At 35.8% G+C, this 22803-nt stretch overlaps 1 protein-coding gene across 1 annotated transcript; it reads left to right on the top strand.

The window, feature by feature from the left end:
* Positions 1 to 4219: 4219 nt before the first annotated feature.
* LOC149535228 (protein PLANT CADMIUM RESISTANCE 7-like) lies at positions 4220 to 5420 on the top strand. Its single transcript, XM_089806475.1, has 4 exons — positions 4220 to 4576; positions 4682 to 4753; positions 4857 to 5066; positions 5150 to 5420. The coding sequence occupies exons 1-4, from the start codon at positions 4306 to 4308 to the stop codon at positions 5227 to 5229; spliced, it is 633 nt and encodes a 210-aa protein (XP_089662601.1). The 5' UTR covers positions 4220 to 4305; the 3' UTR covers positions 5230 to 5420.
* The last annotated feature ends 17383 nt before the right edge of the window (positions 5421 to 22803 follow it).

Raw genomic sequence — 22803 nt, 5'->3', positions numbered from 1 at the left:
TAGACAGACAATAATGTATCAACAATCTTATTTAAATATATGGACTGAACATTTGAATGCCAATATATTTCCAAAGAAGTGAATGTTTGTCTTTCATACATGAGGGTAGATTCAAATGTTTTAGCCTTATTTTGGGTTAGTGCAAGAGGTAAATAGCTAGGCTATTAGTCACTCTTACCTCTCAGTCTTCCTCAATTGATTTTGGGAACGCAAATGCATTTTTCTATTAGAATCATTGGACAATCTAGCTTAGTATTCTTTAGTGGTTGAGATATTATGTCGTATTTTAGACATATGGAGTTTATCTTGATGTTGGTTTTAATGTAGATGCTATTATCACCATTTTCTTATCTTATATATTTCTACAAATCCAATTAGATATGAATTTTGGGTGTTTATATTAGGATTATATATGTTATAGTTATTATTATATTTGAATATTTTAATGACCATTGTAATTTTATGAATTACAATGTTATTTGAGTGTTATGAAAGTTTTGAGTGATAACAATAATATTGTGTTTTTATGACTCATGAATTTTTCTTCTTTTAATAATTTTAGTAGAATTTTATATAAGCTTGTCATTTATTTGATTGTATTTTATTCTGGTCAAGTTGATCATTAAGAATATGCGAGGTGTTGATCCTATGTCATCTTTTTGGGTTTACACAAGCTTTTTAAACTTATGAGAATAATGTTGATGTATAGTATTGTAGTGAATATAATACTAGTAACTATTGTGATTATAATAATTATGATAGTATTATTTTTTATGACATTGATGATTATAGTTATCTTGACTATGATGTTATTGATGTAGAGGTTATCGATGATATGAACTATGGTATTATTTTGAGATTATGATGAATTAGTTGTTGGGATTCTAAGGTTTGCCTTTATGTCATTCATATTCTTGTTTGGAAGGTAATTTAGAATGTAAATTAAGGTACAGTGTTAAACAAGAGTTACATGAAGTATTTATAAGTCTATAAACTGAAAAGATAGAATTGATCATAAGATATGATTTGGGGGTTGGTATTTTGGGGTTTATTAATGAAGCCAAAGGCACAAGATTTGTCATAAGATAATTTGTTTTCTTAGTTTTCATTGTGCTCCTATATTGATTTGTGTAATTGAGACCACATACTAGCCTCTCTTTTTTTGGGTATTACATCTCTATCCAAATTGTATTTAGTCGCAATTCAAGATTTACCTAAAAAATATATGGATTAAAAAATTATGAGAAAATATCCTTACTCTAGATATATTGGTGTGACAAATCTATATCTAAAAATTAGAATTGTATTCTTTGTATAGAAAATGTTATGTATGATGACACACCACTTCTAAAAAATGTTGATTAGTAAAAAACTATTAAAAATTACATAAAAAATATATTATTTATTTCTATGTTAAAAAATATATTTAAAATCTCCACAAAAAATATCAAATCTTAATAGCTTTATTCATCTTCAAATTCTTAATGGTTTATCCATAGTAACTATCAAAAAGTGAGGCAAGAGCCTACAACACAACGATAACTTGTGAGCCTCTCATGTGGGAGGTCTTGGGTTCGAATTCACTTAACACATAAAAATAATTAATTACAAAAAATAACAATAATTAATCTAGGCTTCGACTGTTGATCGATCAAAAAAATAAAACTATCAAAAAGTGAATGCCATATAAAATATTGATTTGAAATTTGGAAAAAAACATAAACCATATTATAAGATCACCTAATGTGCAATGAAATAATTTAATATTAGAAATAAACTTAAGCTTTTAAATAGCAAAGATCAAATACAACAAATGACCTAATATGATTCATATAATATAGATATAATATATTTAAGTGAACCCAAATTATATGCATACATGCTTCGTAAAGAATTAGACATTAATCATGGGGCATAATTCATTTCATAATGATTGATAATCATTTCAATCCTCCTTGTTACCAATGAAGCTTGATATTATGCATTTTATAAGATATTTTCATGGCTCACTCATGCAACTCTAAACATGTTAAAGAGATTATAAATAAGGAAATCAAGTGTATAGCTTGGTTAGAGGGCATAAATGAGAAAATATATCTTATATATTAAGATATGATTTTAAAAATGAGTAAGTCTTTATGAGTTAAACAACCTCTAGCCAATCTAGTTCAAAATAATCACAATTTTTAAAATATTTAAGGACCTTGAGTCTATTATATGCCTCATGATTCATTTCTCATTTATACTAGAATATAAATAACCCTAAACATGTTGTACCAAACAATCTCATTTTATATCAATAATTTTGAAGCATTTTGTATTTAGAAAAAGTCAACGATGAGGATTTATCTTAATACTTATATTCGTGCATAATTGTAACCATTAAATTTTTTAAAAAATCAATGCATAATATAATCTTCTATACATGAAAACTTTGGAACAAAATCCCACTACCTTACCACTTGTCAAACTAATAGATAACTTGAAGTTTGCACTACATAATCTAAGCAAAAAAAATTCTTATTATATACACAAATAGTTTATATATACATGAATTTCATTTAAACACTGAGTTAAGATATCGTAAATAAAACAAAAGATAAACACCGATTATGCTCATGATCTTCCATCTCCCTCCTTTGATTAGCTTAATCATATGATATAAAATAATCTACCAAGAGATTGTTCTCTTCAACCCCATCATAATCTCTTCATCCCTGTCATGAGGTTATACATGAAATAAAAAAGAATCCATCTAAATTGCAAGTAGTGTAAACAGAGGTGGAATAATTCTTCTTGTCTCTTTTCACCAACCATAATGAATTGATTAAATACACAATTTCATACTTTTCTTTCATTCTTTTATCTTGACTCACTATCACCAAGCATCATTGAAAATCATTTGCATTTAAAGGAGCATGCAAGGAAGATTCAACAAGAGTAATTAAGTATATATTTTGTGTCATAGGTCATTGTAGGACATTGGGATGCCCAATTGCTATATTTATCCTTAATGAGATTTTAGCTCAACAATATGTTTTGGGATTGACCTAAAATAAGGCATTCCTTAGCAATTATAGGGACAATACAAAGCTATTCATACATTTATTTTTTAAAGTCAACTAGAGAATGGTGAACCACACAAAATTAATGAGTAGTTAATCATATAGTAACTTGTAGAATTAGACTTATTGCTACTAGAGTAGGTCTATATGGTAGAACCATCTTAAAATCTCCAATCATCTAGAATGAGGGTATAAGTTTTTTAAAAATCCACATAAGATACATATAAATATTTATGATTTTAATTCAAAAATATCTAAATTTGAGAACTACCTAAAAAAATTATTCATTATAAAATATAAATTTATATACAACTTAAATACCATTAGATTTTGTTCTTCCATTATTTTAATTTGTAATTGATTTATATTTTTGTAAATCTTATTTAATTGACCTGAACTGGATAAACTAAGAATTTTTCAATCTTAGTTTAGAACTCTTCATATTCCTCAAATGTGAGACTAACAAAGACAAATTTAAAACTAAAAGGAAGCTTTTAGTGTGAACAAGCCTTTATGCGTCGTCGACCCCGGTTTTCTAAGCGATATTGGATAAATGTCCCTTCCAAATTACTAAAAAATAGGGAAAAAACAATAATGCACCGTTGTCTAGTTTTGAAATGATTAAAATTTCTGGATTCCTTTATAAGATTTTAATTGAATTCCGCACCCAATGTTTAATAAATTAAATATCGTGGACACGGAGTGGTATTACTGGTTTCCTGATTTAAATAAGATAGATATGCAACTTGTGGTAGAGGAAGTCAAATCCTGAACCAGGTAGGGTAACACGCCAACTAACACAGTTGTTTATCCCACTAGGGGGTAGGGTATGTACACCTCGTTTGTAGTGCCAAGCACCTCTTGGAAAAGAGTACGAGGTAGTCCCATATCACTGTCACCAGTGTCGTAGACTATAAAACCCACTCACTCACTCACTCTCTCCGAGGGAGCCTAAGATGCTGTGCATAAAGTTAAAGTTATGAAGGCGATCCATCTCCCCACCTAAACAGCCGCACATTGGGCTTTTGCACGTCAAAAACTCTCTAATCAAACCATTAAATCAGAGACAGCTAGGGCAGGTAACATTGACTGGTCAACACCCATCCCTTTCCAAAAAAATAAATAAAATTGAAACATCAGGGAAGGATCTCTCAAGATTTCTATAGGTGCTGGAATTGATACGTGCAAAGTTAAATTTACCTAGGTAGCAGCAGAAGAAGGGAGAAGGAGAAGGGAGAAGATGTATCCTCCAAAGGGTGGGCAAGAATATCATCAGAATAACTTTCCCTCTGGCTACCCGCCTCCACAGCAAATAACAACAGGGTACCCGCCGCCGCCACCAAATCCGTACGCTCAGCCGCCTCCTCCAAATCAGTATGCTCCGCCGCCTCAAAATCGGTACGCGTCGCCGTCGCCGCCGCCAAATCCGTACGCTCAGGTGCCATATGGCTCACAAGGTCCTACACAATGGTCCTCTAGCCTCTTCGCCTGCTCCGAAGATCTATCCAACTGTATTTCTCTCTCCTCCTCCTCCTCCTCCTCCTCCCCATCTCTCTCCTTATTCAACTATCTTTCTTTTATTATATACTAATGCAGGAAATGTTGTGTGACTGCAGGTTGCCTCACGTGCTTCTGCCCCTGCATCACTTTTGGCCAGATAGCGGAGATTGTTGACGAGGGTTCTCCGCGTAAGAGTCGCCTAAAATGAAATCTAAGCGGAGGTTTTTTCTTTTTTATAATTGAATGTAATTAAATTGTATGGAAACGCTGAGTGGTTGAAATTGATTGCAGAATGCGCACTGAGCGGAGGGCTTTACGGCGCGCTCTGCTATCTTACGGGGTTTGGGTGCTGTTATTCGTGCATATACCGGACTAAGATGCGGGCCAAGTTTAACTTAGTGGAGACCTGCCCAGATTGTGTTGTGCATTGCTGCTGCGAGCAATGCGCTCTTTGCCAGGAATACAGAGAGCTCAAAAACAGGGGATACGATCCTGCTCTCGGTAACATATGCATACATTTGTGCTTTTAGATCTTAAGCTTTGGAGTTTTTCAATTGATTTGTTTTTCCGGTGTCATGTTGTAGGTTGGATTGGGAATGAGCAAAGGCAACAGCGAGGGATCGCCATGATGACACCTCCTCTCAATCCAAGCATGGCAAGATGATCCCATTTCTCTTTCATCTCGGTATTCCCGTACTTCACCTGCTGTTTTCAATAACTTTTCCTCCTTTTATCACTACTGTGAGGAGTTGTGTGATAATGTAACTAGCTGCTACTGGCAGTTTTAGGTTTTATTCTCCAGGCCCTCCTATTCTGAAGGTTGTGAAATATTAAAACCTTTGATTGTGTTGCTTACTTTTCTTCTAAAAATCATGGTGAATTTGTATACCGATGCTTGCTTTCCTTTTATTTTCAAACAATATCTTCTAAGCCATATTTTTTAAATAAGAACTTTATTTTATTTATTAAAAATATTAGTTTTATACAAAAGTACAAAATTGCAACTTGATTATTTTTAGTTTTGAGGGTTATATATTATACTAGAATTTTGAGAATGGTCAAATAGCATCTAAAATGGACTATTCTCTATTATTATTAATTAATTGGCTATTATATAAAATTGTACATTTGACTTCTTGTAGAAGTTGTTAGTGAAATAATCTCAACCTTATTTTTTTGTTCTCTCAATAAATTTCAAATGAGTAGAGAAACAAAATAAGAACCAAATAAAGAAGAGGAAACACAATATTTGTAGTGGTTTCACAATATTCTATGTCTACTCTCAAGCAGTGCATTATTAAATATTAATTCAATTCATAATATGATTACAAGACATGACTGCACATTATAAATTCACATACAATCTTTAAGTGAAGAACTATGAGACGTTGAATAGTCAATGTGACCATTAGACTTCACATCCCAACAATCTTCCTTGTGAAGTCTAATCGGCACAACTTTCCACAGTGACATCCCCTAATTCCTATTATGTATCTCAATGAACAATGTGATTCTAAAAAGATTTCAAGATTGCCAAATTCTATTCTAGAACAGGCTGAGTGAGTCTTCTCCAAATTAAATGAAAATTAAAACATATATTTCTTAGTATGAATTCACCATGACCAAAAAAACACAACTTTGTGCACAGATGCCATCTACATAAATCTTTGTATCACATAAGCATTGGGCAATCAGGTCCTCACATTTTTTTGTTACACTTCAGAAATGATGTCTTCATTTCCAAAACTCAAAATGAAATGTTATTTTCCAAACTTTGAAGGGGGCTTGTCTAATATTTGGAGATCTCTTCTTGAAATGATTGGAGATCTCTTCTTGAAATTACTAGTCATTTCCCTTAGATGGCATGGACCCCTGATCTGATGACTTACCCCACGCTGTAAGATGAAGCTCATTTGCATTCCTGTCTGAGTGAAAACCATTCTTGGCCATATCAAATAATTCAAAATGATTTTTAATAGCTGTCAGAAAATCATGTGATTATAAGGCATATCCTTCCATATGCTCTAAAATATGGATACACTCATTGTCTTGGTCTTCAATAGCTAGAACATCCAACTCCCTTTTCAGAGCTATGGATGCAACACAATGGAGAGTTACTGCCCAGTGCCCGTGCATTTTTATCGAAGAGCCAAAGCTTTCTGTGCGACCATCTCTTTTTCCTCGAGTATAATTAGTTCTCATGTTGACCATCCACCATATCATAAACTGTCCCGCTCAATTTCCTTAGCAATCTTCCAGCGGTCCAGTATCTCTCACAACAGCACATGCTATCTCCATCTCAGTCTCTTTCTCTGGATGACTCATCATCGTCCCCCATTTCACCTTCAAAGCCATTGTCTCTGCCAACACTTTTATTGTTTATGGATCTCTGTGCTATCTATCGTGATTCTTGTCATTAATTCTTTTTGGCTCTTCTGATGCCAATGTTGGCAGTATTAATTTCTCCCACCATCCACAGCCACAGACAAACAGCCGCATACAGCCGCCCAAGGTCATTTCAGAATCAGTCTTCAACTACCAGTAGTTGCATATATTAATTGATATATATTAATATTATATGTCATGCAATACATGTGTTTGATATTCTAGAGAGTTCTCAAACCTCTATAATTAGAGGCATTATGTAAAGATTTGAGTATCAGATGTTTATCTGATCATGGTGGATCAGTAGAGCCCATTTCGGGTTTCTCATTGTGGATCATGAGTGGATGGAATGCTGTAGCATTCTAAGGATTTGTAATGGAGTTTAGTTATGTTAATGAGTATGAAGTGCTGTAGCACAACTTGATGTCTTCGTGTTTGTCTTTGATCCACTCTATCCACCTCCTTCAAGTGGTATCAGAGCTAATGAAATATGATTCTAGAGATCGTGGAGAGCTCAAGAAATTTAAATCGATGAAGAGTGTTGTGGCATCGTAGCCCAACAGGCAATGGCATTTGAAGTTATCTTCTGCAAGAATAAAGAGAAGAACAAGTCAAGAGATTGCTAGGAGAAACAAAGAAGCGGTGAAAAGAAGAAAGCCAAAGTTGAGTGCCAAAGATGACATGGAAGATATTGATCATGGAAATTTTTATTATGTTTGTGTTTGAAATATGTGTGTTAGTTGTTATGCATTAGTTGTTAAAGTTAAGTTAGTTATCTTAGGTGTAACATGTTGAATAAAAGGTGAGATGGTGTGCTAAAGCTCGTTGTTATAGTGCAAAGGTCTTTGTGTGTGCTGATTTGGAGTTTAAGTGTTGGAATCTAGATGAGAAAATGTTTAAGGCTTTGTCATATCAAATGTGGTCATGTAATAGCAGATTGCTGAATTGATAATCCCCAATCAAGTGATGAAGATTGAATGAGAATTGCTTGTTAATAATCTATTGTAAGGGGTGCATTATCGGTTGTACCCGACACCCTAGAATTTGACTGAATGTATTGATGAACCATGTATGTGAAAAGGATTCCTATAGAACTAGCGAGTACAGCGGTTGGGCACCCATGTATCTCGGTAGATGGATTTCTTTTTATATGGACTCAATAATCAGTTTGATGCAGGTCAAGAAGGAGAAAAGCCAAAGTGATGATGATTTCCCCATAGTGATGATTCATGGTCAGTAGAACCAATGAATGCTTGGTTTGTAAACCATTGGAGTGCAAAGTTTATGGTGATCTTGAAACCATTTGTGTAATGTTTGAGAAGTTCATGGTGAGCTTGGAACCACTTCAGAATTGCATTGGTTAGGGGTAAGCCGTAAAACTCGAAGTAATTATAATGAGGGAAAACAATATAAATGCAGTAGCATTAGTGGAAGAAATTAAGGGGGAGTGTTGGCAATATTAATTTCTCCCACCATCCACAGCCACAGAGCCGTCCACAGCCACAGACAAATAGCCGCATACAGCCGCCCAAGGTCATTTCAGAATCAATCTTCAACTACCAGTAGTTGCATTTATTAATTGATATATATTAATATTATATGTCATGCAATACATGTGTTTGATATTCTAGAGAGTTCTCAAACCTCTATAATTAGAGGCATTATGTAAAGATTTGAGTATCAGATGTTTATCTGATCATGGTGGATCAGTAGAGCCCATTTTGGGTTTCTCATTGTGGATCATGAGTGGATGGAATGCTATAGCATTCTAAGGATTTTTAATGGAGTTTAGTTATGTTAATGAGTATGAAGTGTTGTAGCACAACTTGATGTCTTCGTGTTTGTCTTTGATCCACTCTATCCACCTCCTTCAGCCAAGTGTGCAGAGGACAACTTCTGTTAAGTGTCTGATAGATTATCCACATACATGCAGGATACCAAGTTGCGCCATGGATGAACCAATTCATCCAGCCTAGATTATATTTTACCTTTCGCACATTGTAATGGAGTTACCATAGTTTGTAAAGGAGTGAACACAGTTTGTTCGTTCAGAGATCCAATATTTTGTAGACAACCATGGCACATTGTAAGCCACATAATTACCAATGTAAATTGTATACTATTTGTTTGTTCCTTCAATGAATTCTCTTTCCCTTCTGTCACAAAAAACTTCTGATCCAGAAATCACAGAATTTCATTTTCGAGGGGCATGTACTGCAGAGTAATCTGGCTGCACAACATGTTATGAAATTCACAAGCAAAAGCATTTGGATCATAAGTATAAGGTCAGAAGTAAGAGAATTCATTTCATAGATGGTCAACACTAAGTCATTTACAGACTTGCTAGTCTTGTTCTCTTTTGTCCTATTTCGTATTTCTTGTATGATGGCTCTCCTATGTTGTGCAGCACCCCTATACTCAAAATCTGCACTAAGCTCAAATTTGAGAGTTTTTTTATCTTCTTTTGTTTCACCTTCAGGTTTGTCTTCTCAACAAGTTCACTAATGCACATGGTGAATTATTTTGGTCTTTGTAGACACGACATCACTCAATTGGCTTGAGAGGGAGGTGGCCCAGGCAGATTGGAGAAAGGTCTGGCACCCTTGGACCCTACCAAAGATAAACTTCTTCTGGTGGACGACTTTGCATGGGTCTATCCTCACAATGGATAACCTCCAAAGAAGAGGGTATCAACTCACTAACTGTTGCATTTTATGTCTCCAAGATGTTGAACCTATTCCACACCTTCTTATCAACTGTCATTTTTCCACAGATGTTTGGAGGAAAGTCCTTGCCTTATGGGAGGTTCAGTGGTGTGTGGATGGTGAATTGCAACAATTTGTTCATTGGGATGGTCCATCTTCCCACCCTTACCTCAAAATTTATGGTCTATTTCCCCCCCATATGTTTGTTGGAAAATCTAAAAGGAGCAAAACAATAGAATTTTTAGGGAACAAGCCACTACCAGCTCGGGGGTGGTCCAATAGGTTATCGAACTCCTAAAAGAATGTAGTGGGATTTGGTGGTGGAAGCCCCCCTCCCTTAGGCAGACTTGATATGAAATGGGCTTCTGCTTGGGATGTCGTCTCAAAAGTGGCACAATTTGACAATTTCAAACTCATGACTAGAAAGAAGAGGGTATGGCACCCTCCCCTTGAGTCCTAGATCAAACTCAATTTCGATGGTTTGGCCATGATGGGTAGCACTAGAGCGAGAGGTGTTTTTCGCAATAGTATGGGAAATCTGGTGGTTGCCTATATTGGAAATTGTGGAGGGGGCTCAAACAGTGAAGCGAAAGCCTTGGCGCTCCTATGGGGTTTGAGAATTCGAGAACACATGGATTTAACAAGCTTGCTATTGAGGGGGAATCAATGTTAATCATTAATGCTACTAAGGGAGAGGGTCAAAGCAGCTGGTCGATCGAAGTAATAATTGATGAAATTTGAAGGTTGATAGAAGAATGCCATGAAATCCATGTGGATCACATATATTGCGAAGAGAATGGTGTGGCGGATGAGATGGAAAGGTTTGGCCATAGAGTCACATGGTTAATAAAATAGGAGGACGTTAGACAATTTCCATCATCAACTCAAGTTATGATGGAAAGGGAACATACTTATAATAATGTTATATGAATCATCACAATAGGTGGCAAACCTTAAATTATCTGCATGGGTAGGGGGACATGGCTCTACGTAAAGGTATTTTCTGGTAGGATCGCATGACGATTCACATTAATGATTCAATTACCGTGAGCTTTAAGTATTGTCGAAAAAGGATGCAGAGCATGGATTTGCCAAGATGTAAAAAAATGTCAAGTAATGATAAAAAAGACAAGTTGTTAAATTCCTGCTCCAACTACAACTGGTGATGGCCATTTATGGATGGAAAGGGACTATTAACACATGACACTAAGGTTGGTTTTTTAATTATCAGGAAACCTTGCAGACTTATGATGGTTATGCACTGCCTTTTCCTTTTAATCTTTAGGGTTTTTTATTTAATATTCAATAACTATCAACCTGCAACAAGGCTATGTCGGAAAACTCTGAAGAGTTGGTGGTTGATTTGGGTGATGACATGGGCATTAGTGATCTTTTTGAACCTATGGGAGTGGAGGCTTGCATATGTAACAGCGAAGCGACGATGGTTTATTTGCAGGAGGGTGGCCTTTTATAGTTTATGGAAGGAATGATGAAACACGATGAGAATGTCTCTATGCAGTTCTTTAATTTGTGGAAGGAAAAGAAAGTGACTATTAATGGGATGGGTTTCAAAATATTTGAGGAACTCATTGTGAAGGTTGGAGAGCTTGTCATGGATGACAAGAGCTGATGCAAGCAGGCCAAGGTTAATGAGGAAACTAGTCTACAAAAATTCTTCAAATTCAAGGAGGAACCAATGTGAATGCATGGTGAGTTTTCAAGGGAAGCCCTTCCTAAACCTTGGGATGTCATCTACTATGCTATTATGAGGTACATTACCCTTGAGGATCGATTCCAGATACTCTATTATTACCATTTCCCCATTCTTAATCACTTCAAAAACCTAAACTATATTTCATTCTTGTTTCTTTTGTTGCATTCTATGAAAAATTGTATCTATAAGGCTAGGAGGAAACATGAGGAGGGTAAAACCTTCTACCTCATCCATCAGGGGTGCATGAACAAACTGTATATCCACCATCTTGCCCAAAACCCACCACTCCTAGTCAACCCACTGGCTTCTATCACCCCCCAAGTCTCTTTGGACCCCTACCGTGGTCCTAGCCACATAAAGGTCAAGAAAACCCCTGGCCTTGAGATTAAAATTAGCCTCATTGAGTTGGATACAAACACTAGGAAGATTAAGTAGAGTGTAATGCCTCGCCCGAAGATCCTTGGAACAAGGATTCAATACAAGCCAAGATTTTTTTTTTTTTTTACAAGTATGAATGCACATGACAACATCATACGAGGATCACACAAATCACAACGGAAGACTTCACCACAATCCCGACAACCAACAGATCTCCGAATGCCACAACCAAACTGACACACGTGAACAAAAGCCAACAACCACCACATACAAGATGAGGGCTCAAGAAACGACCACTCATCAACAAAACACCAAGCTGGGGTAAAATGTAGAATCTTGAAATTTGGCTTAGCCTGAAATCCTGAAGTCCTGAAAATTGGCTAAGTCTAGACTTCTAAAGCCCTGAAATTTCTGAGAATCTTTATCTTATCTCCGAGAGGTCTAAAACCTATCTCAAAAGATTCGTCACATATATTAAAATCTATCTTTTTTGTATAAGCATAAGGAAATCTAACATGCTAGTAGAAAAGCATAAGATAATCCTACAGTAGATAACATCACCTATCACATGTTAAACATCAATAAGCAATAGATATGCTACTACAACAATTCACATCATCTAATCATATGCTAAACATCATAATATGGGAATGCGTCAAATAAACTAACATCATCTAAACATGATATCCAAACATTCCAATGAAAGCATAAATCACAAGAAAGCATACTCCGGAACCCGAAGTATCAAGTGAAAACATCTAGCAACGGCCTCACTAGGACAAAAGACCGTCTCTATACACCGGTCCCTAGTAGTGGTGTAGGTAGCTACACCTCTCAACCATGTGGAACCCGTAGGTCCACACTCGCCGTGCTGATGGAGATAAAGATCCAACCACAAACACACAAAAACAACATCCATGGCTAACACTCATGCCAGACAGTATGATGGTTGTAACCAAGAACCTAAGACAATGCAAAGAGTATAGGTCCTGGTCAGACACTCAAAAGGCTACTAAGTAGGGGCTGACATCATGGAGAGTCGCTTGGCATCAAAAGGCCCAAGCTCGGATCTATGTAGCTCAACTCCCTCAATGGAAGGCCAATACACCGTGTAGCTCAACTCCCTCAACGGAAGGCCAATACACAAAAGTACCATTTTATTATCTTAAGTTTTATTACCATCCACACATTTTATTTAGTTATCACTTAATCAAAGCTCCTCTCAACCATACCCGTGGCATCATGATCGCTGGGCTGTGAGATAGAACCCCCTCCATATGCTACCCTACCCTACCCATGCTCATCCTACGACAAGTGCCCGTGGGCATGCATACTCCCATCCCAACCCCAATGATCATAACTTTTGGAAGTACCACGGAAGATCGGGTCTTGCAAGTCACCTGAAAAATGTACGTGCACGTACTCGTGTGTGGTGCACCACCATCATGAAGATCAAAGCACAAGGATAGGATGAGAACACAATGCAAAAAAAAACACCCAACTAAAAGCAACACAGGAAGGATGTATTCTACACAAATCCCAAAGCCAATAAAATCATACATCATGAAATCACTCAATTGGCCTCAATTCGAGGGTATGGATTCTACACGAATCCCAATGATGTAACAAAACCAAAAGTCATGAACTCACTCCATCGGCCTCAATCCGAGAGTATGGATTCTACATGAATCCTAGTGTCCATGAAACAAAGCAAAGGTCCAAAAGAAACCATAACAACAGGTATAAAATCACTCAACCGAACACAATGTTGGGAGTACGAATGCAACATGCATCCCAATGCAACATAAAAGTGCAATAGTGGTCTGACTGATATCCAAACTGATCATCAAGGTCCACGACCCACATTATGCCAAGAAAATTCAAGAAAACAGGGCGGCATGCAAAACAAGGTAAAAATTCTAAAATTTGGAAAACTTCAAAATTAAAACCCATTTGACCTTTGGGCACAAAACTCCTAGAAATCCAAAAATAAATGGAATCGAACGTCGTATGCAAAAACGGCCAGCATAATGATGCAAAACTCCAAACCCTCATCCCGAAAAATAGGGAAATGTTCATACCCACCCAACCGGGTAGAACTAGCATACAGAAATGGAGGGGAACACTAGTTCTTAGCCTCCAAACAAGTAGCTACCAAAAAAAAGAGCAGAAACAAAGCAAAAACAATAAAACAGGAAAGCCCTACCTCACAGCCAAAAGGGCGAAATGAGACTCTGAACCATAAAATAAATATCCTGCGGGCTAAAAATTGTGGCAATCCAAGGTTTCTCCGAGCTAGATCCAACGAGCTCAAACTCGCGACGATCCCACGCTCGTAGCTCCCACAACGAACAAAACAGTAAATCCTCATGAAGAGGATTTTGGGTTTTACTCTTCAACTTTCTAATTCAAAAGTGAGATGTGAGGAATTAAATTCCTTTTTGGATACTTATTCACTTTTTGAGTGAGTAATCAATTAAGGAAAATAACTAGCCAACCTAGTTAAACCCCGAATCGACCCAAACGAAAATAGGCTATTCCTATAAATAGTAATTCATCTATGAAAAAGCTGCCAGAAATTAAAATTAATTAATTAAAAAGCTTGAAACCCAAAAACACAAAAATCTCTTTAATAACTTTCGTGACAATGTGAACCTCTGAATGCACAGACATGCTTACTGGTCTAATCACATAATGCAAATGAGTTCGGATTTAATAATCACCGAAAGGTTTAATTTAAACATTTAATTAAGGATACGTCGACCATATAAGGATGACATTGGTAAAATATGAATGGTTGAATCACTAACTCCACGTGCCACTGCTAGGGATATAAATCCTGCACACTAAACAACGCGATCAAGTGCAATTGCATATAATAACATAGCCGAAGCAATAAATGCATTAAATCACCTAATTTAACCATTTATTTAATTATATTAAAATAATCTATTTACATCACTCACATTCGCATAAAGCATAACAACATAGGAATGAAGTAAATAACCATAGCATTAAATCCATCACCTAGCATAATCAGAGGTATATCCAAATACCAGATAACTAGATATCATCATAAAACACACTATCATCTCAAAATGGCATCATCATGCAATATGATTAACTGAACAACATAGAAGTCCAATATCTATGATACTAAAATCAAGGTATAGCATCTGACCCTTAGGTCATCTCAAATGCAAACATAACATTAGTAACAGATATCTCTCAGATCAAAATATGATAAGGTAAATGTCCGCAGAACATAACCAAATAATCCACCATGAACAATCCATTTCTAATTGCTTAATAATTAAATAATGATTGTTTAAAAAACGCTTAAAGGCACTTAAAAGATATAAGCGAACATAGACATAAACATGACTAATCACTGCTGCAGGAACCTAGTCCAGTGTAGCATGGTAAAAAGTACACTGTGCAATCTCTGCACACATCTCAAGGTAATCACGGAACAACCTCATGATACCACATAGATCCTGGTAACCACTTGCACAAACCTCAGTGAACCAAAATCACATCATAATCTCATAGATCAGTCAAAAGCATAATCAAAGCAACTGATACAGAAACATAAATCCAAACACCTCGACGGTGTAGACCACTCAGGGTCACAATCATGATCCCATCACAACAAAAGATCAACAAGGTTGCATCCATCAGGATGACTTACAGAAGTCAAATGGGAGAGGCACTACATAGAGTGCTAGGAGAACCAACAAATGCCTCTAGTTTGAAAAAGTTTAAGTCCCCCCCAAGCATGATTCCAACTCTGAAACTACTGAAAGTGATGTTGAACTTGCCAAAAAGAAGAGACTCCCTTAGGATATGAAACTTGTCCCCAACCCCCCTAGCCCTTTTTGACACCCTTGAAGCTACCCCTTCTAAAACTTGGGGGAGAGGAAATATCACCTCCCCCAGGAAGGATACTCCTAAAGATGGGGAGATAAGGAAAGCATAGCCATGGACAAAGCCATAGCAAGGCTAGACTAGATAGGTTTTAGTAGTTGACGAGGGATCTAGTAGAAAAGCACATTGGTATCTGCCAGAAATTTAACAATTTGGTGGAATTCTCCACCAAAGCCATGCATTCCATGACCACCACCCTTTACTTTTTGCAGGTGAATAAAGATGAGAAGGACCTAGATAAGAAAAGTGACACAACTCGATCCATTTATGGGTTCTTGGAAAAGGGCTTGTTGAAAATGGTCTTGGAGGGGGAGGACATGAATAAAGACGTGCTAGAGGAGAAGGATGAGGATCCTAGGAAGAAGGGTAACTAGCCCTTGGTTTAGTGTTTTTTTATTTTGTTTTTATGTTGTTGGCTATTTTGAATTGGTTACCCTATGGGGTTTTACATTATATGCTTAACAATATGTGGAACTGATAGCAGTGATTTATTTAAGTGATGCTAGTATTGTTTTAGTTTTTTCTTGCTATTAGTTTCAGGACTGATGGTATTGTTATTATAGCTATGGGCATTATATGTTTTTTGAAGTTTAAAGTTGGTATTGGTTAGATGATTGGGAGGTAACCTCTGGCTGACTTTTCAACCTTTTTGTACCTCAGGGTTAGCCCTCCATCTTTTTGGCTGCTATCTAATACTTCAAACATCACTCTCTATTGAGCTTAAAATTCTAAGAAATTTTTTGATGATAGAATCAATTTCGTCTTTTTCCATCTCTTCCCTAGCCTCACCTTGGCTCTGGTACCAATTATAAATTTCAAATAAAAAGAGAAACAACATAAAACATAAAGAAAGAAGACAAAACATAATAAACATAATATTTATAATGATTTAGCAATTGCCTATGTGCACTCAAGAAGGGAATTATTATATTAGTTCAAATCCACAATATGATTACAATATATGACTACACACATTCATGTATGTATTCATTTTTTTCTAGTTTCAATTCCTGCTTCTCTCACCATTGATTTATGCTTTTTATAGTCCTTGGTGCTTGATTTTTTCCTCTTTTAATTCTTGTGTTTGTGTTTCATGACTCTTGTTTGTGTTTCTTATTTTTTTCGCAATAAAACACAACCGTTGATTTAATTGTTTTTTTTTTTTACTCTTTTTCCTTTTTTCTTTCTAGAGAGTCGTTGAATGCTATTGGTTTCATTAATATATATATATATATATATATATATATATATATATATATATATATATATATATATATATATATATATATATATATATATATATATATATATATATATATATATATATATATATATATAGGCACCATCAGATAAATTTCATTCATGTTTTTAGTTTCCTTTTTCTCTGAATATGGATTTTCTCTTTTGGCATGGCCATGCCTTTTCTTTTCCTTTTTCGTTCTGCCCACTTCTTTTGTTTTTATTTTGTTTTAAGTTTTATTGTGTTTTTTTCTTGTTTTATGTCTTTTTTTTCTTTTTTCTTTTTGAGGTTGAGTTGGGTGTGTGACAAACAGGGGAAGGATGAGAGGGTAAATTTGGTGTAGGGGAAAAATACAACCATAATTATTTTGGGTAAGTCCCTTCAATTCATTGCAAAGGTTGTGCACTGAGTTTACATTGTTAGTGATTATTTGTTAGGATTTTGCTAAAACAAAACCTAATATAAAATGAATCTAGTATGAAATAGAGTTGAGAAATTTGAAATGCTTGGCCAAAATAGAAACTCATGTAGTTTCATACCTTGCAATTATTTCTCTCAAATGATTTTGTTGGTACTTATTTTTATGGCTTTCCTTTGAGAAAAGTTATGGTTCTGTTTAGTGTTCTTTGAATATATAGCTTTAGTTCATAGACTAGAATCCATCATTTGGCCACCCTCACTATAGTTAATGTTTTTTAAATAAAAAAATCAGTTAAACATGGATTGAGAATGTTTAAACTTGTAGACTATATAAACAACAAGTTTCAGATTATTAAACTTTTAACAAAAAAAAAAAAATTCTCGTGAGTTTACCAAAACTTGAGCGCACCTATTTAAGGTTGGGAAGAGAATTAAATTTCAGAATCAACATGACCTTAATAAAGGAAATTTCATGTCAATTAAATATCTTAAAATTTAAGTTTTTTTTTCATATGGATTACCAAATTATTAACGTACAAATTTGATTGAATTATTTTCCTTAGAATTTCAGTTGGTGGTAAATCTAGATCCATTATCTTTAACTCTTCTCAAATAGATTTTGTTTCATTTCTTATTCATAATCAGTTTGAGTACATGTATGACAAAGACATTTTCTTATAATTTTGATGGATTCATGATTGTTAAAATATGTGTTAGGAGAACATTTTGAGACTTTTTGAAAGGGTGTTGATAATGTCTTTTTTAATACTTCAACTAATTCTCACAATTGTGATGACAAGATTCAACGGGTAACCGTCACTTGAATAGTACACTTGTCACAACAATGTCATAATTATGACGGAAAGATCCATCGGATAACTGTTGCGTATACAAAACAACTGTCGCAATAGCATTGTAATTATGATAACATGATCCAATGGGCAACCATCACTCATACAACACGTGTCACATAAACATCATAATTGCGATGGTGGAGTAAAATTTTGGACCATCATAATTATGATGGCATACTTTCACAATTGTGACATGGTGAACATGAAGTCATGTCCCTCCCTACTTCAAAGTTATGATAGTTTTTACTATCACAATTATGATGGATCTCCTCACTATTGCAATTTGCGATGAAAAAAGTCTAACGGGAGCCAACAAGTGTGTCTTTCTCGAGGGTGATAGTAGTGTTATGAGTGTTGGGTGCATAGAAATTAAATAAGTTCTAGTTACAAGTTTTAGCAGTGAAGCTCATCACCATAGAATGGGGGCTAAGGAAAATCTCTCTCCCCATCACTCTGTTAGGATTCCAATCTATTACAATGCCTTCCAAAGCACCCAACACAACACTATAAGAGAACTTAGCTCTTGGCCATATCTATTCAGTCACTCTAGAGAACAACTACTCTGTTATTTTTACTTCCTACAAAAGAATCATGTCAAGTTCCATAATCTTTTGTTTAACTTCATATTGCTTCCCGGGGCTATTAAGCCCTCTCACATTCTGGGATATTATCTTAATCTTTTGTGTGTTTGGATCTCAACCAAGGTCTTCCATTTTCCCTATGCTATATCTTTTGTTGTCTCCTCTTTTCAAAGGTTTTTAGTTGGTGGTCTCCCCACTTTCACCACTGTGCTGACATCTACTTTGTTACCTCCAATTACTTTCCTCTTGGGGATAGTCTATTCATCCATGTCCAGGATGTCAATTTTAGTTCCCTTTTGAGTTGGGGAATGTACTTCAATAATATTCGGTAGTGCAACCACTACAGTACGATCCCTAAAATGTAAGCTATCCCCGTAACCATGGATATGCTACATGGTTCTATTTCCTTAGGTCAACCCTCCTCATTTAGGAGGTTCAAGAAGCAATTCTCTTCCCCCCCGAAAAATTTGGCAATTTTCTTGATCTGTAATGCGTCAATCTCTCCTTCTTCAAGGTCAAAATTTTTATCGCCCTCTGCCATAGCGCTACTATCAATAGTCTCCCTCTCTTCTGAGTTGGTAGTATCCCGCATCTCTAGAGCCCTCTCAAACTCCTTTTCTTTGGTTCATTCCTCATCCTTCTCCAAGAGTCTCTCCTTCTCACCAAAAGAATGTGTCGCCATCGAATCCATGATCACTGAGGTCTCCACTTTGGCTTGCTCCTTTGCATTTGAATTCTTTGAACATTCTAACACAACCACTCCAAGCGAGGACACTTTCTCTTTAAGTTTCTCCCTCCTTTTGCAGTCTACAACTAGATGACCAAACATATTATAGTTTTTGAAAAGGGGTGCAACATTTTTGCATAAAACTGTTTGTGAACAAGAACCCCATTTTAATTTTAGAGCCACTATAGTTGACAAAGGTTTATTCATCCCTACATTCATAGATATCCTAGAAAAACCCAACTTAGCCTTGAAACTAGTGGTTAAATCAACTTTAATGAAGTATCTGAAGGAGTCTACAATCCATCTGAACACTCTCTCATCTCAATATTCCAGAGGAAGCATAGGTAACATGAGGTGCCAAATTGGATGGGTCTCGATTAGGGAAGAACCCTAGTTTCCATCTAGTGAGCATCGATAACTGATTACCATAGTGCCAAGAGTTCGCCAAGAAAGTGTTCTAGTCTATCTTGATAGTGAATTTGAATAGGAAGAGGAATCCTAGCATCGCCAAGACCGTTACCAATCCAAATAGTCTTCATCTTGAAGAGCACCATTTCCTAACCATGTCCACATTAGGTCTAAAAGAAATAAGTTTGCCAAGAAGGCCTAAGGTGAGTCCTGAGGAAATTAAGTCAACCATAGAATCCAAGTGAGAAATTCTAGCCCTGTAACACCTAAGACCACCATTGGTTTCACCCCTGTCTTGATATGACTCTTGGTTCCAACAACCACCTCCAACTAGTTTGGTTTGAGGGAATCGAGTCTCATGTGACTCAAATCCTCCACAGAGCCCCTCAAAGGGAAAGGGTCCAAACATGCCAACTCATCAGGGACTGCAAGCATTTTAGTTGGCTTTAGGCCCCAAGTAGAACAAGTCCCTTCCTAGGAATTTTGGGTATGGGTAGAAAGGACCAAAAAAAGGTCCAAACATTCTTGCAATAGATCTGGTAGAGAAGGGAGTGGTGGAGGAGGGGGACTCCATCCCCTTGAGGACTATGAAGACATTCACCCAGGTTGCAAGCAGGTGTAAAGGCAAGGAGTTGTAGAGCTTTAAGACCTAGGTTTGGAAAATCTATGGAAAAGACACATGGAGGCAAGAAGGATTGACAACATCAGAAAAGATGATGTTTGCACCTTGAGAGATATGTTACCTGATCCCACTCTATTTAATAGTTTGCATGAGGACAATTAGATCTAGAAATATAATAGCAATGGTCTCTTCTAGGCTAGTTCTACCTATTTGACCTCTGACCATAAAGCTAATCAATTATGAAAAGAGGTATGGATTCCTAATCTCCCCCCTAATATTAAGTACTTTGGTGGGTGGTTTCCCATGAGAATATTTTGACTCTTGATAACCTCAACAAGAGAGGTTTCGGTTTTTCTAACATATGAGTTTTATGTGAGAAGGAAGTAGAGATAATAGACCACTTATTTATACATTGTTCCTTCTCGAAAGAACTTTGGAGTCATATTTGTAGGAAACTTAGGTTAACATGGTGATGTTGTTCTCACTCAAACTTCTCATTACACAATAGAGAAACATCATTTGTCTTCACCTAATCCTCAAAAACTTGTGGCTTCTTATTCTTCCTAGAGTGGCTTGGCCTATTTGGAAGGAAAGAAACAACAAAATCTTTAGAGAGGAAAAGAAGAAATTTTTACGCATGTTCTATATTAATAAGATAATTATTAGGGAAAATATCAATAATGAAAATTTTCCTAAAGTATTGTCCTTTCTAGAATTATATGATCTAAGAATCAAATAAAATTGGAACGTTACCCAAAGTTTGATAAATATGAATTGGAATAGTATCTACCATAGAAAACACTGTAAATGGATTCCCCTTGAGGAAAATTAGATTAAGTGTAATGTGGATGGTTGTTCTAAAGGAAATCTAAGATTAGCTGGAGTAGGAGGTCTTATTAGAAATAGTAGATGATTTCTTATTTTTGGGTTTGCTGATAACCTGATAATTAATTCTACTAACTTTGTTGAGGGAATGACAATGTGGTATGGGGTGAAAATGTTATAGGATCATGGAGTATCTAACATTGAAATGGAGGGGGATTCTAAGATTATAATAGATATTCTTCTTAATAAGGAGATCTTCCTATGGAGAATCCAGAGTCTAATGATTGATTGTAAAATATGATTGTCTTCCTTCCACAAGGTTAAAATCTATCATACTTTAAGAGAGGGAAACAAAACCACATAATTATTGGCTAATTGGGGTCTAAATTTTTAGAACTGGAACCACATGTCATCTTTGGAAAGCTCGAAAGAATGAAAAGAGATTATTCTAATTGAAGGAGAAAATGCTCAAGTACAGGGATAGGGAATCAGGGTGGTGGTTTCCCAAATATTACAAGTGTAAGACAAGGATCAATTTTGGCCCCCCAATTTTGTCCTTCTTTGTTTTGCAATCAAACATGATAAAAATCATAAAATGTTCTACCTAGGATTTGAGCAAGAATTCAAGGGATAACGATTATTTTAAGACTTGTCATAGGTATCATGTTAGTTTTACTAATTTTGGTAAAGTCACCTATTTCTTCTTCATCATTAAAATTTTGGCAAAAAGCACAATGATGGCTAATTCTATGACAAACAATCTAAAAATTAATTCCAAGGATAGAAAAATTTGGTTGAATCATTTGAAGTACACCCACATTTTATGGGATCAAGAGTATAACTTAACTTATGATAATGACTCTCGTCCTTTCAAAAGATGTAAAGTTTCCAGTTATAAAGTCAAGAGTTTCTCAAGAAAAGTAGAATCTTATGTAACAATATGGTATTTATTAATTATGTCTAAGGCATATCATTAATCAAAACTTCATATCTAAAAAGAATCTTTGGTTCGTTGTTATTTTTTACCTTAGTAATTAGGTTTTCTTGGGAAGTTTGAGAAGTGAGGTTATAATGCAAAGTGATACTTATGATTAGGGTATTGTGAGGGTTAACATTGGCATTGTTGAAGGAGCCTATATTTTTGACAAGACTTACATTATGGGAGGGCCTCCAAAGAATGTGGAGCTAAGAAGCTATAGAGAATTATTGCAGAACATAGATATATAGAACTACTTCAAGAGGGCTAGTTTGGAAAAATAAATTGAGGCTATGAGAGGTCACAACTCCATGCTTTTGGCTAAGTTTTCCAATCCTTGGTATAAAGGTCAAGTGACCATTGGTAGCATCAAATTTGTAGTTACTCCAGAGTTGATTGGAGAGGTGAATGGGTTCCTCTATGAAGGGGTGAAGGTTGTGAGGAAGAACATGAGATATTATAGTACATTAAAACAT

The sequence above is a fragment of the Cupressus sempervirens genome, chromosome 10 (genome assembly GCF_028749045.1).
Source record: "Cupressus sempervirens isolate cs-2001-9-10 chromosome 10, ASM2874904v1, whole genome shotgun sequence".
Lineage (NCBI taxonomy): Eukaryota > Viridiplantae > Streptophyta > Pinopsida > Cupressales > Cupressaceae > Cupressus > Cupressus sempervirens.
Note: the sequence above shows the minus strand (reverse complement) of the source record. Positions and strands in the feature narration are given on the sequence as shown.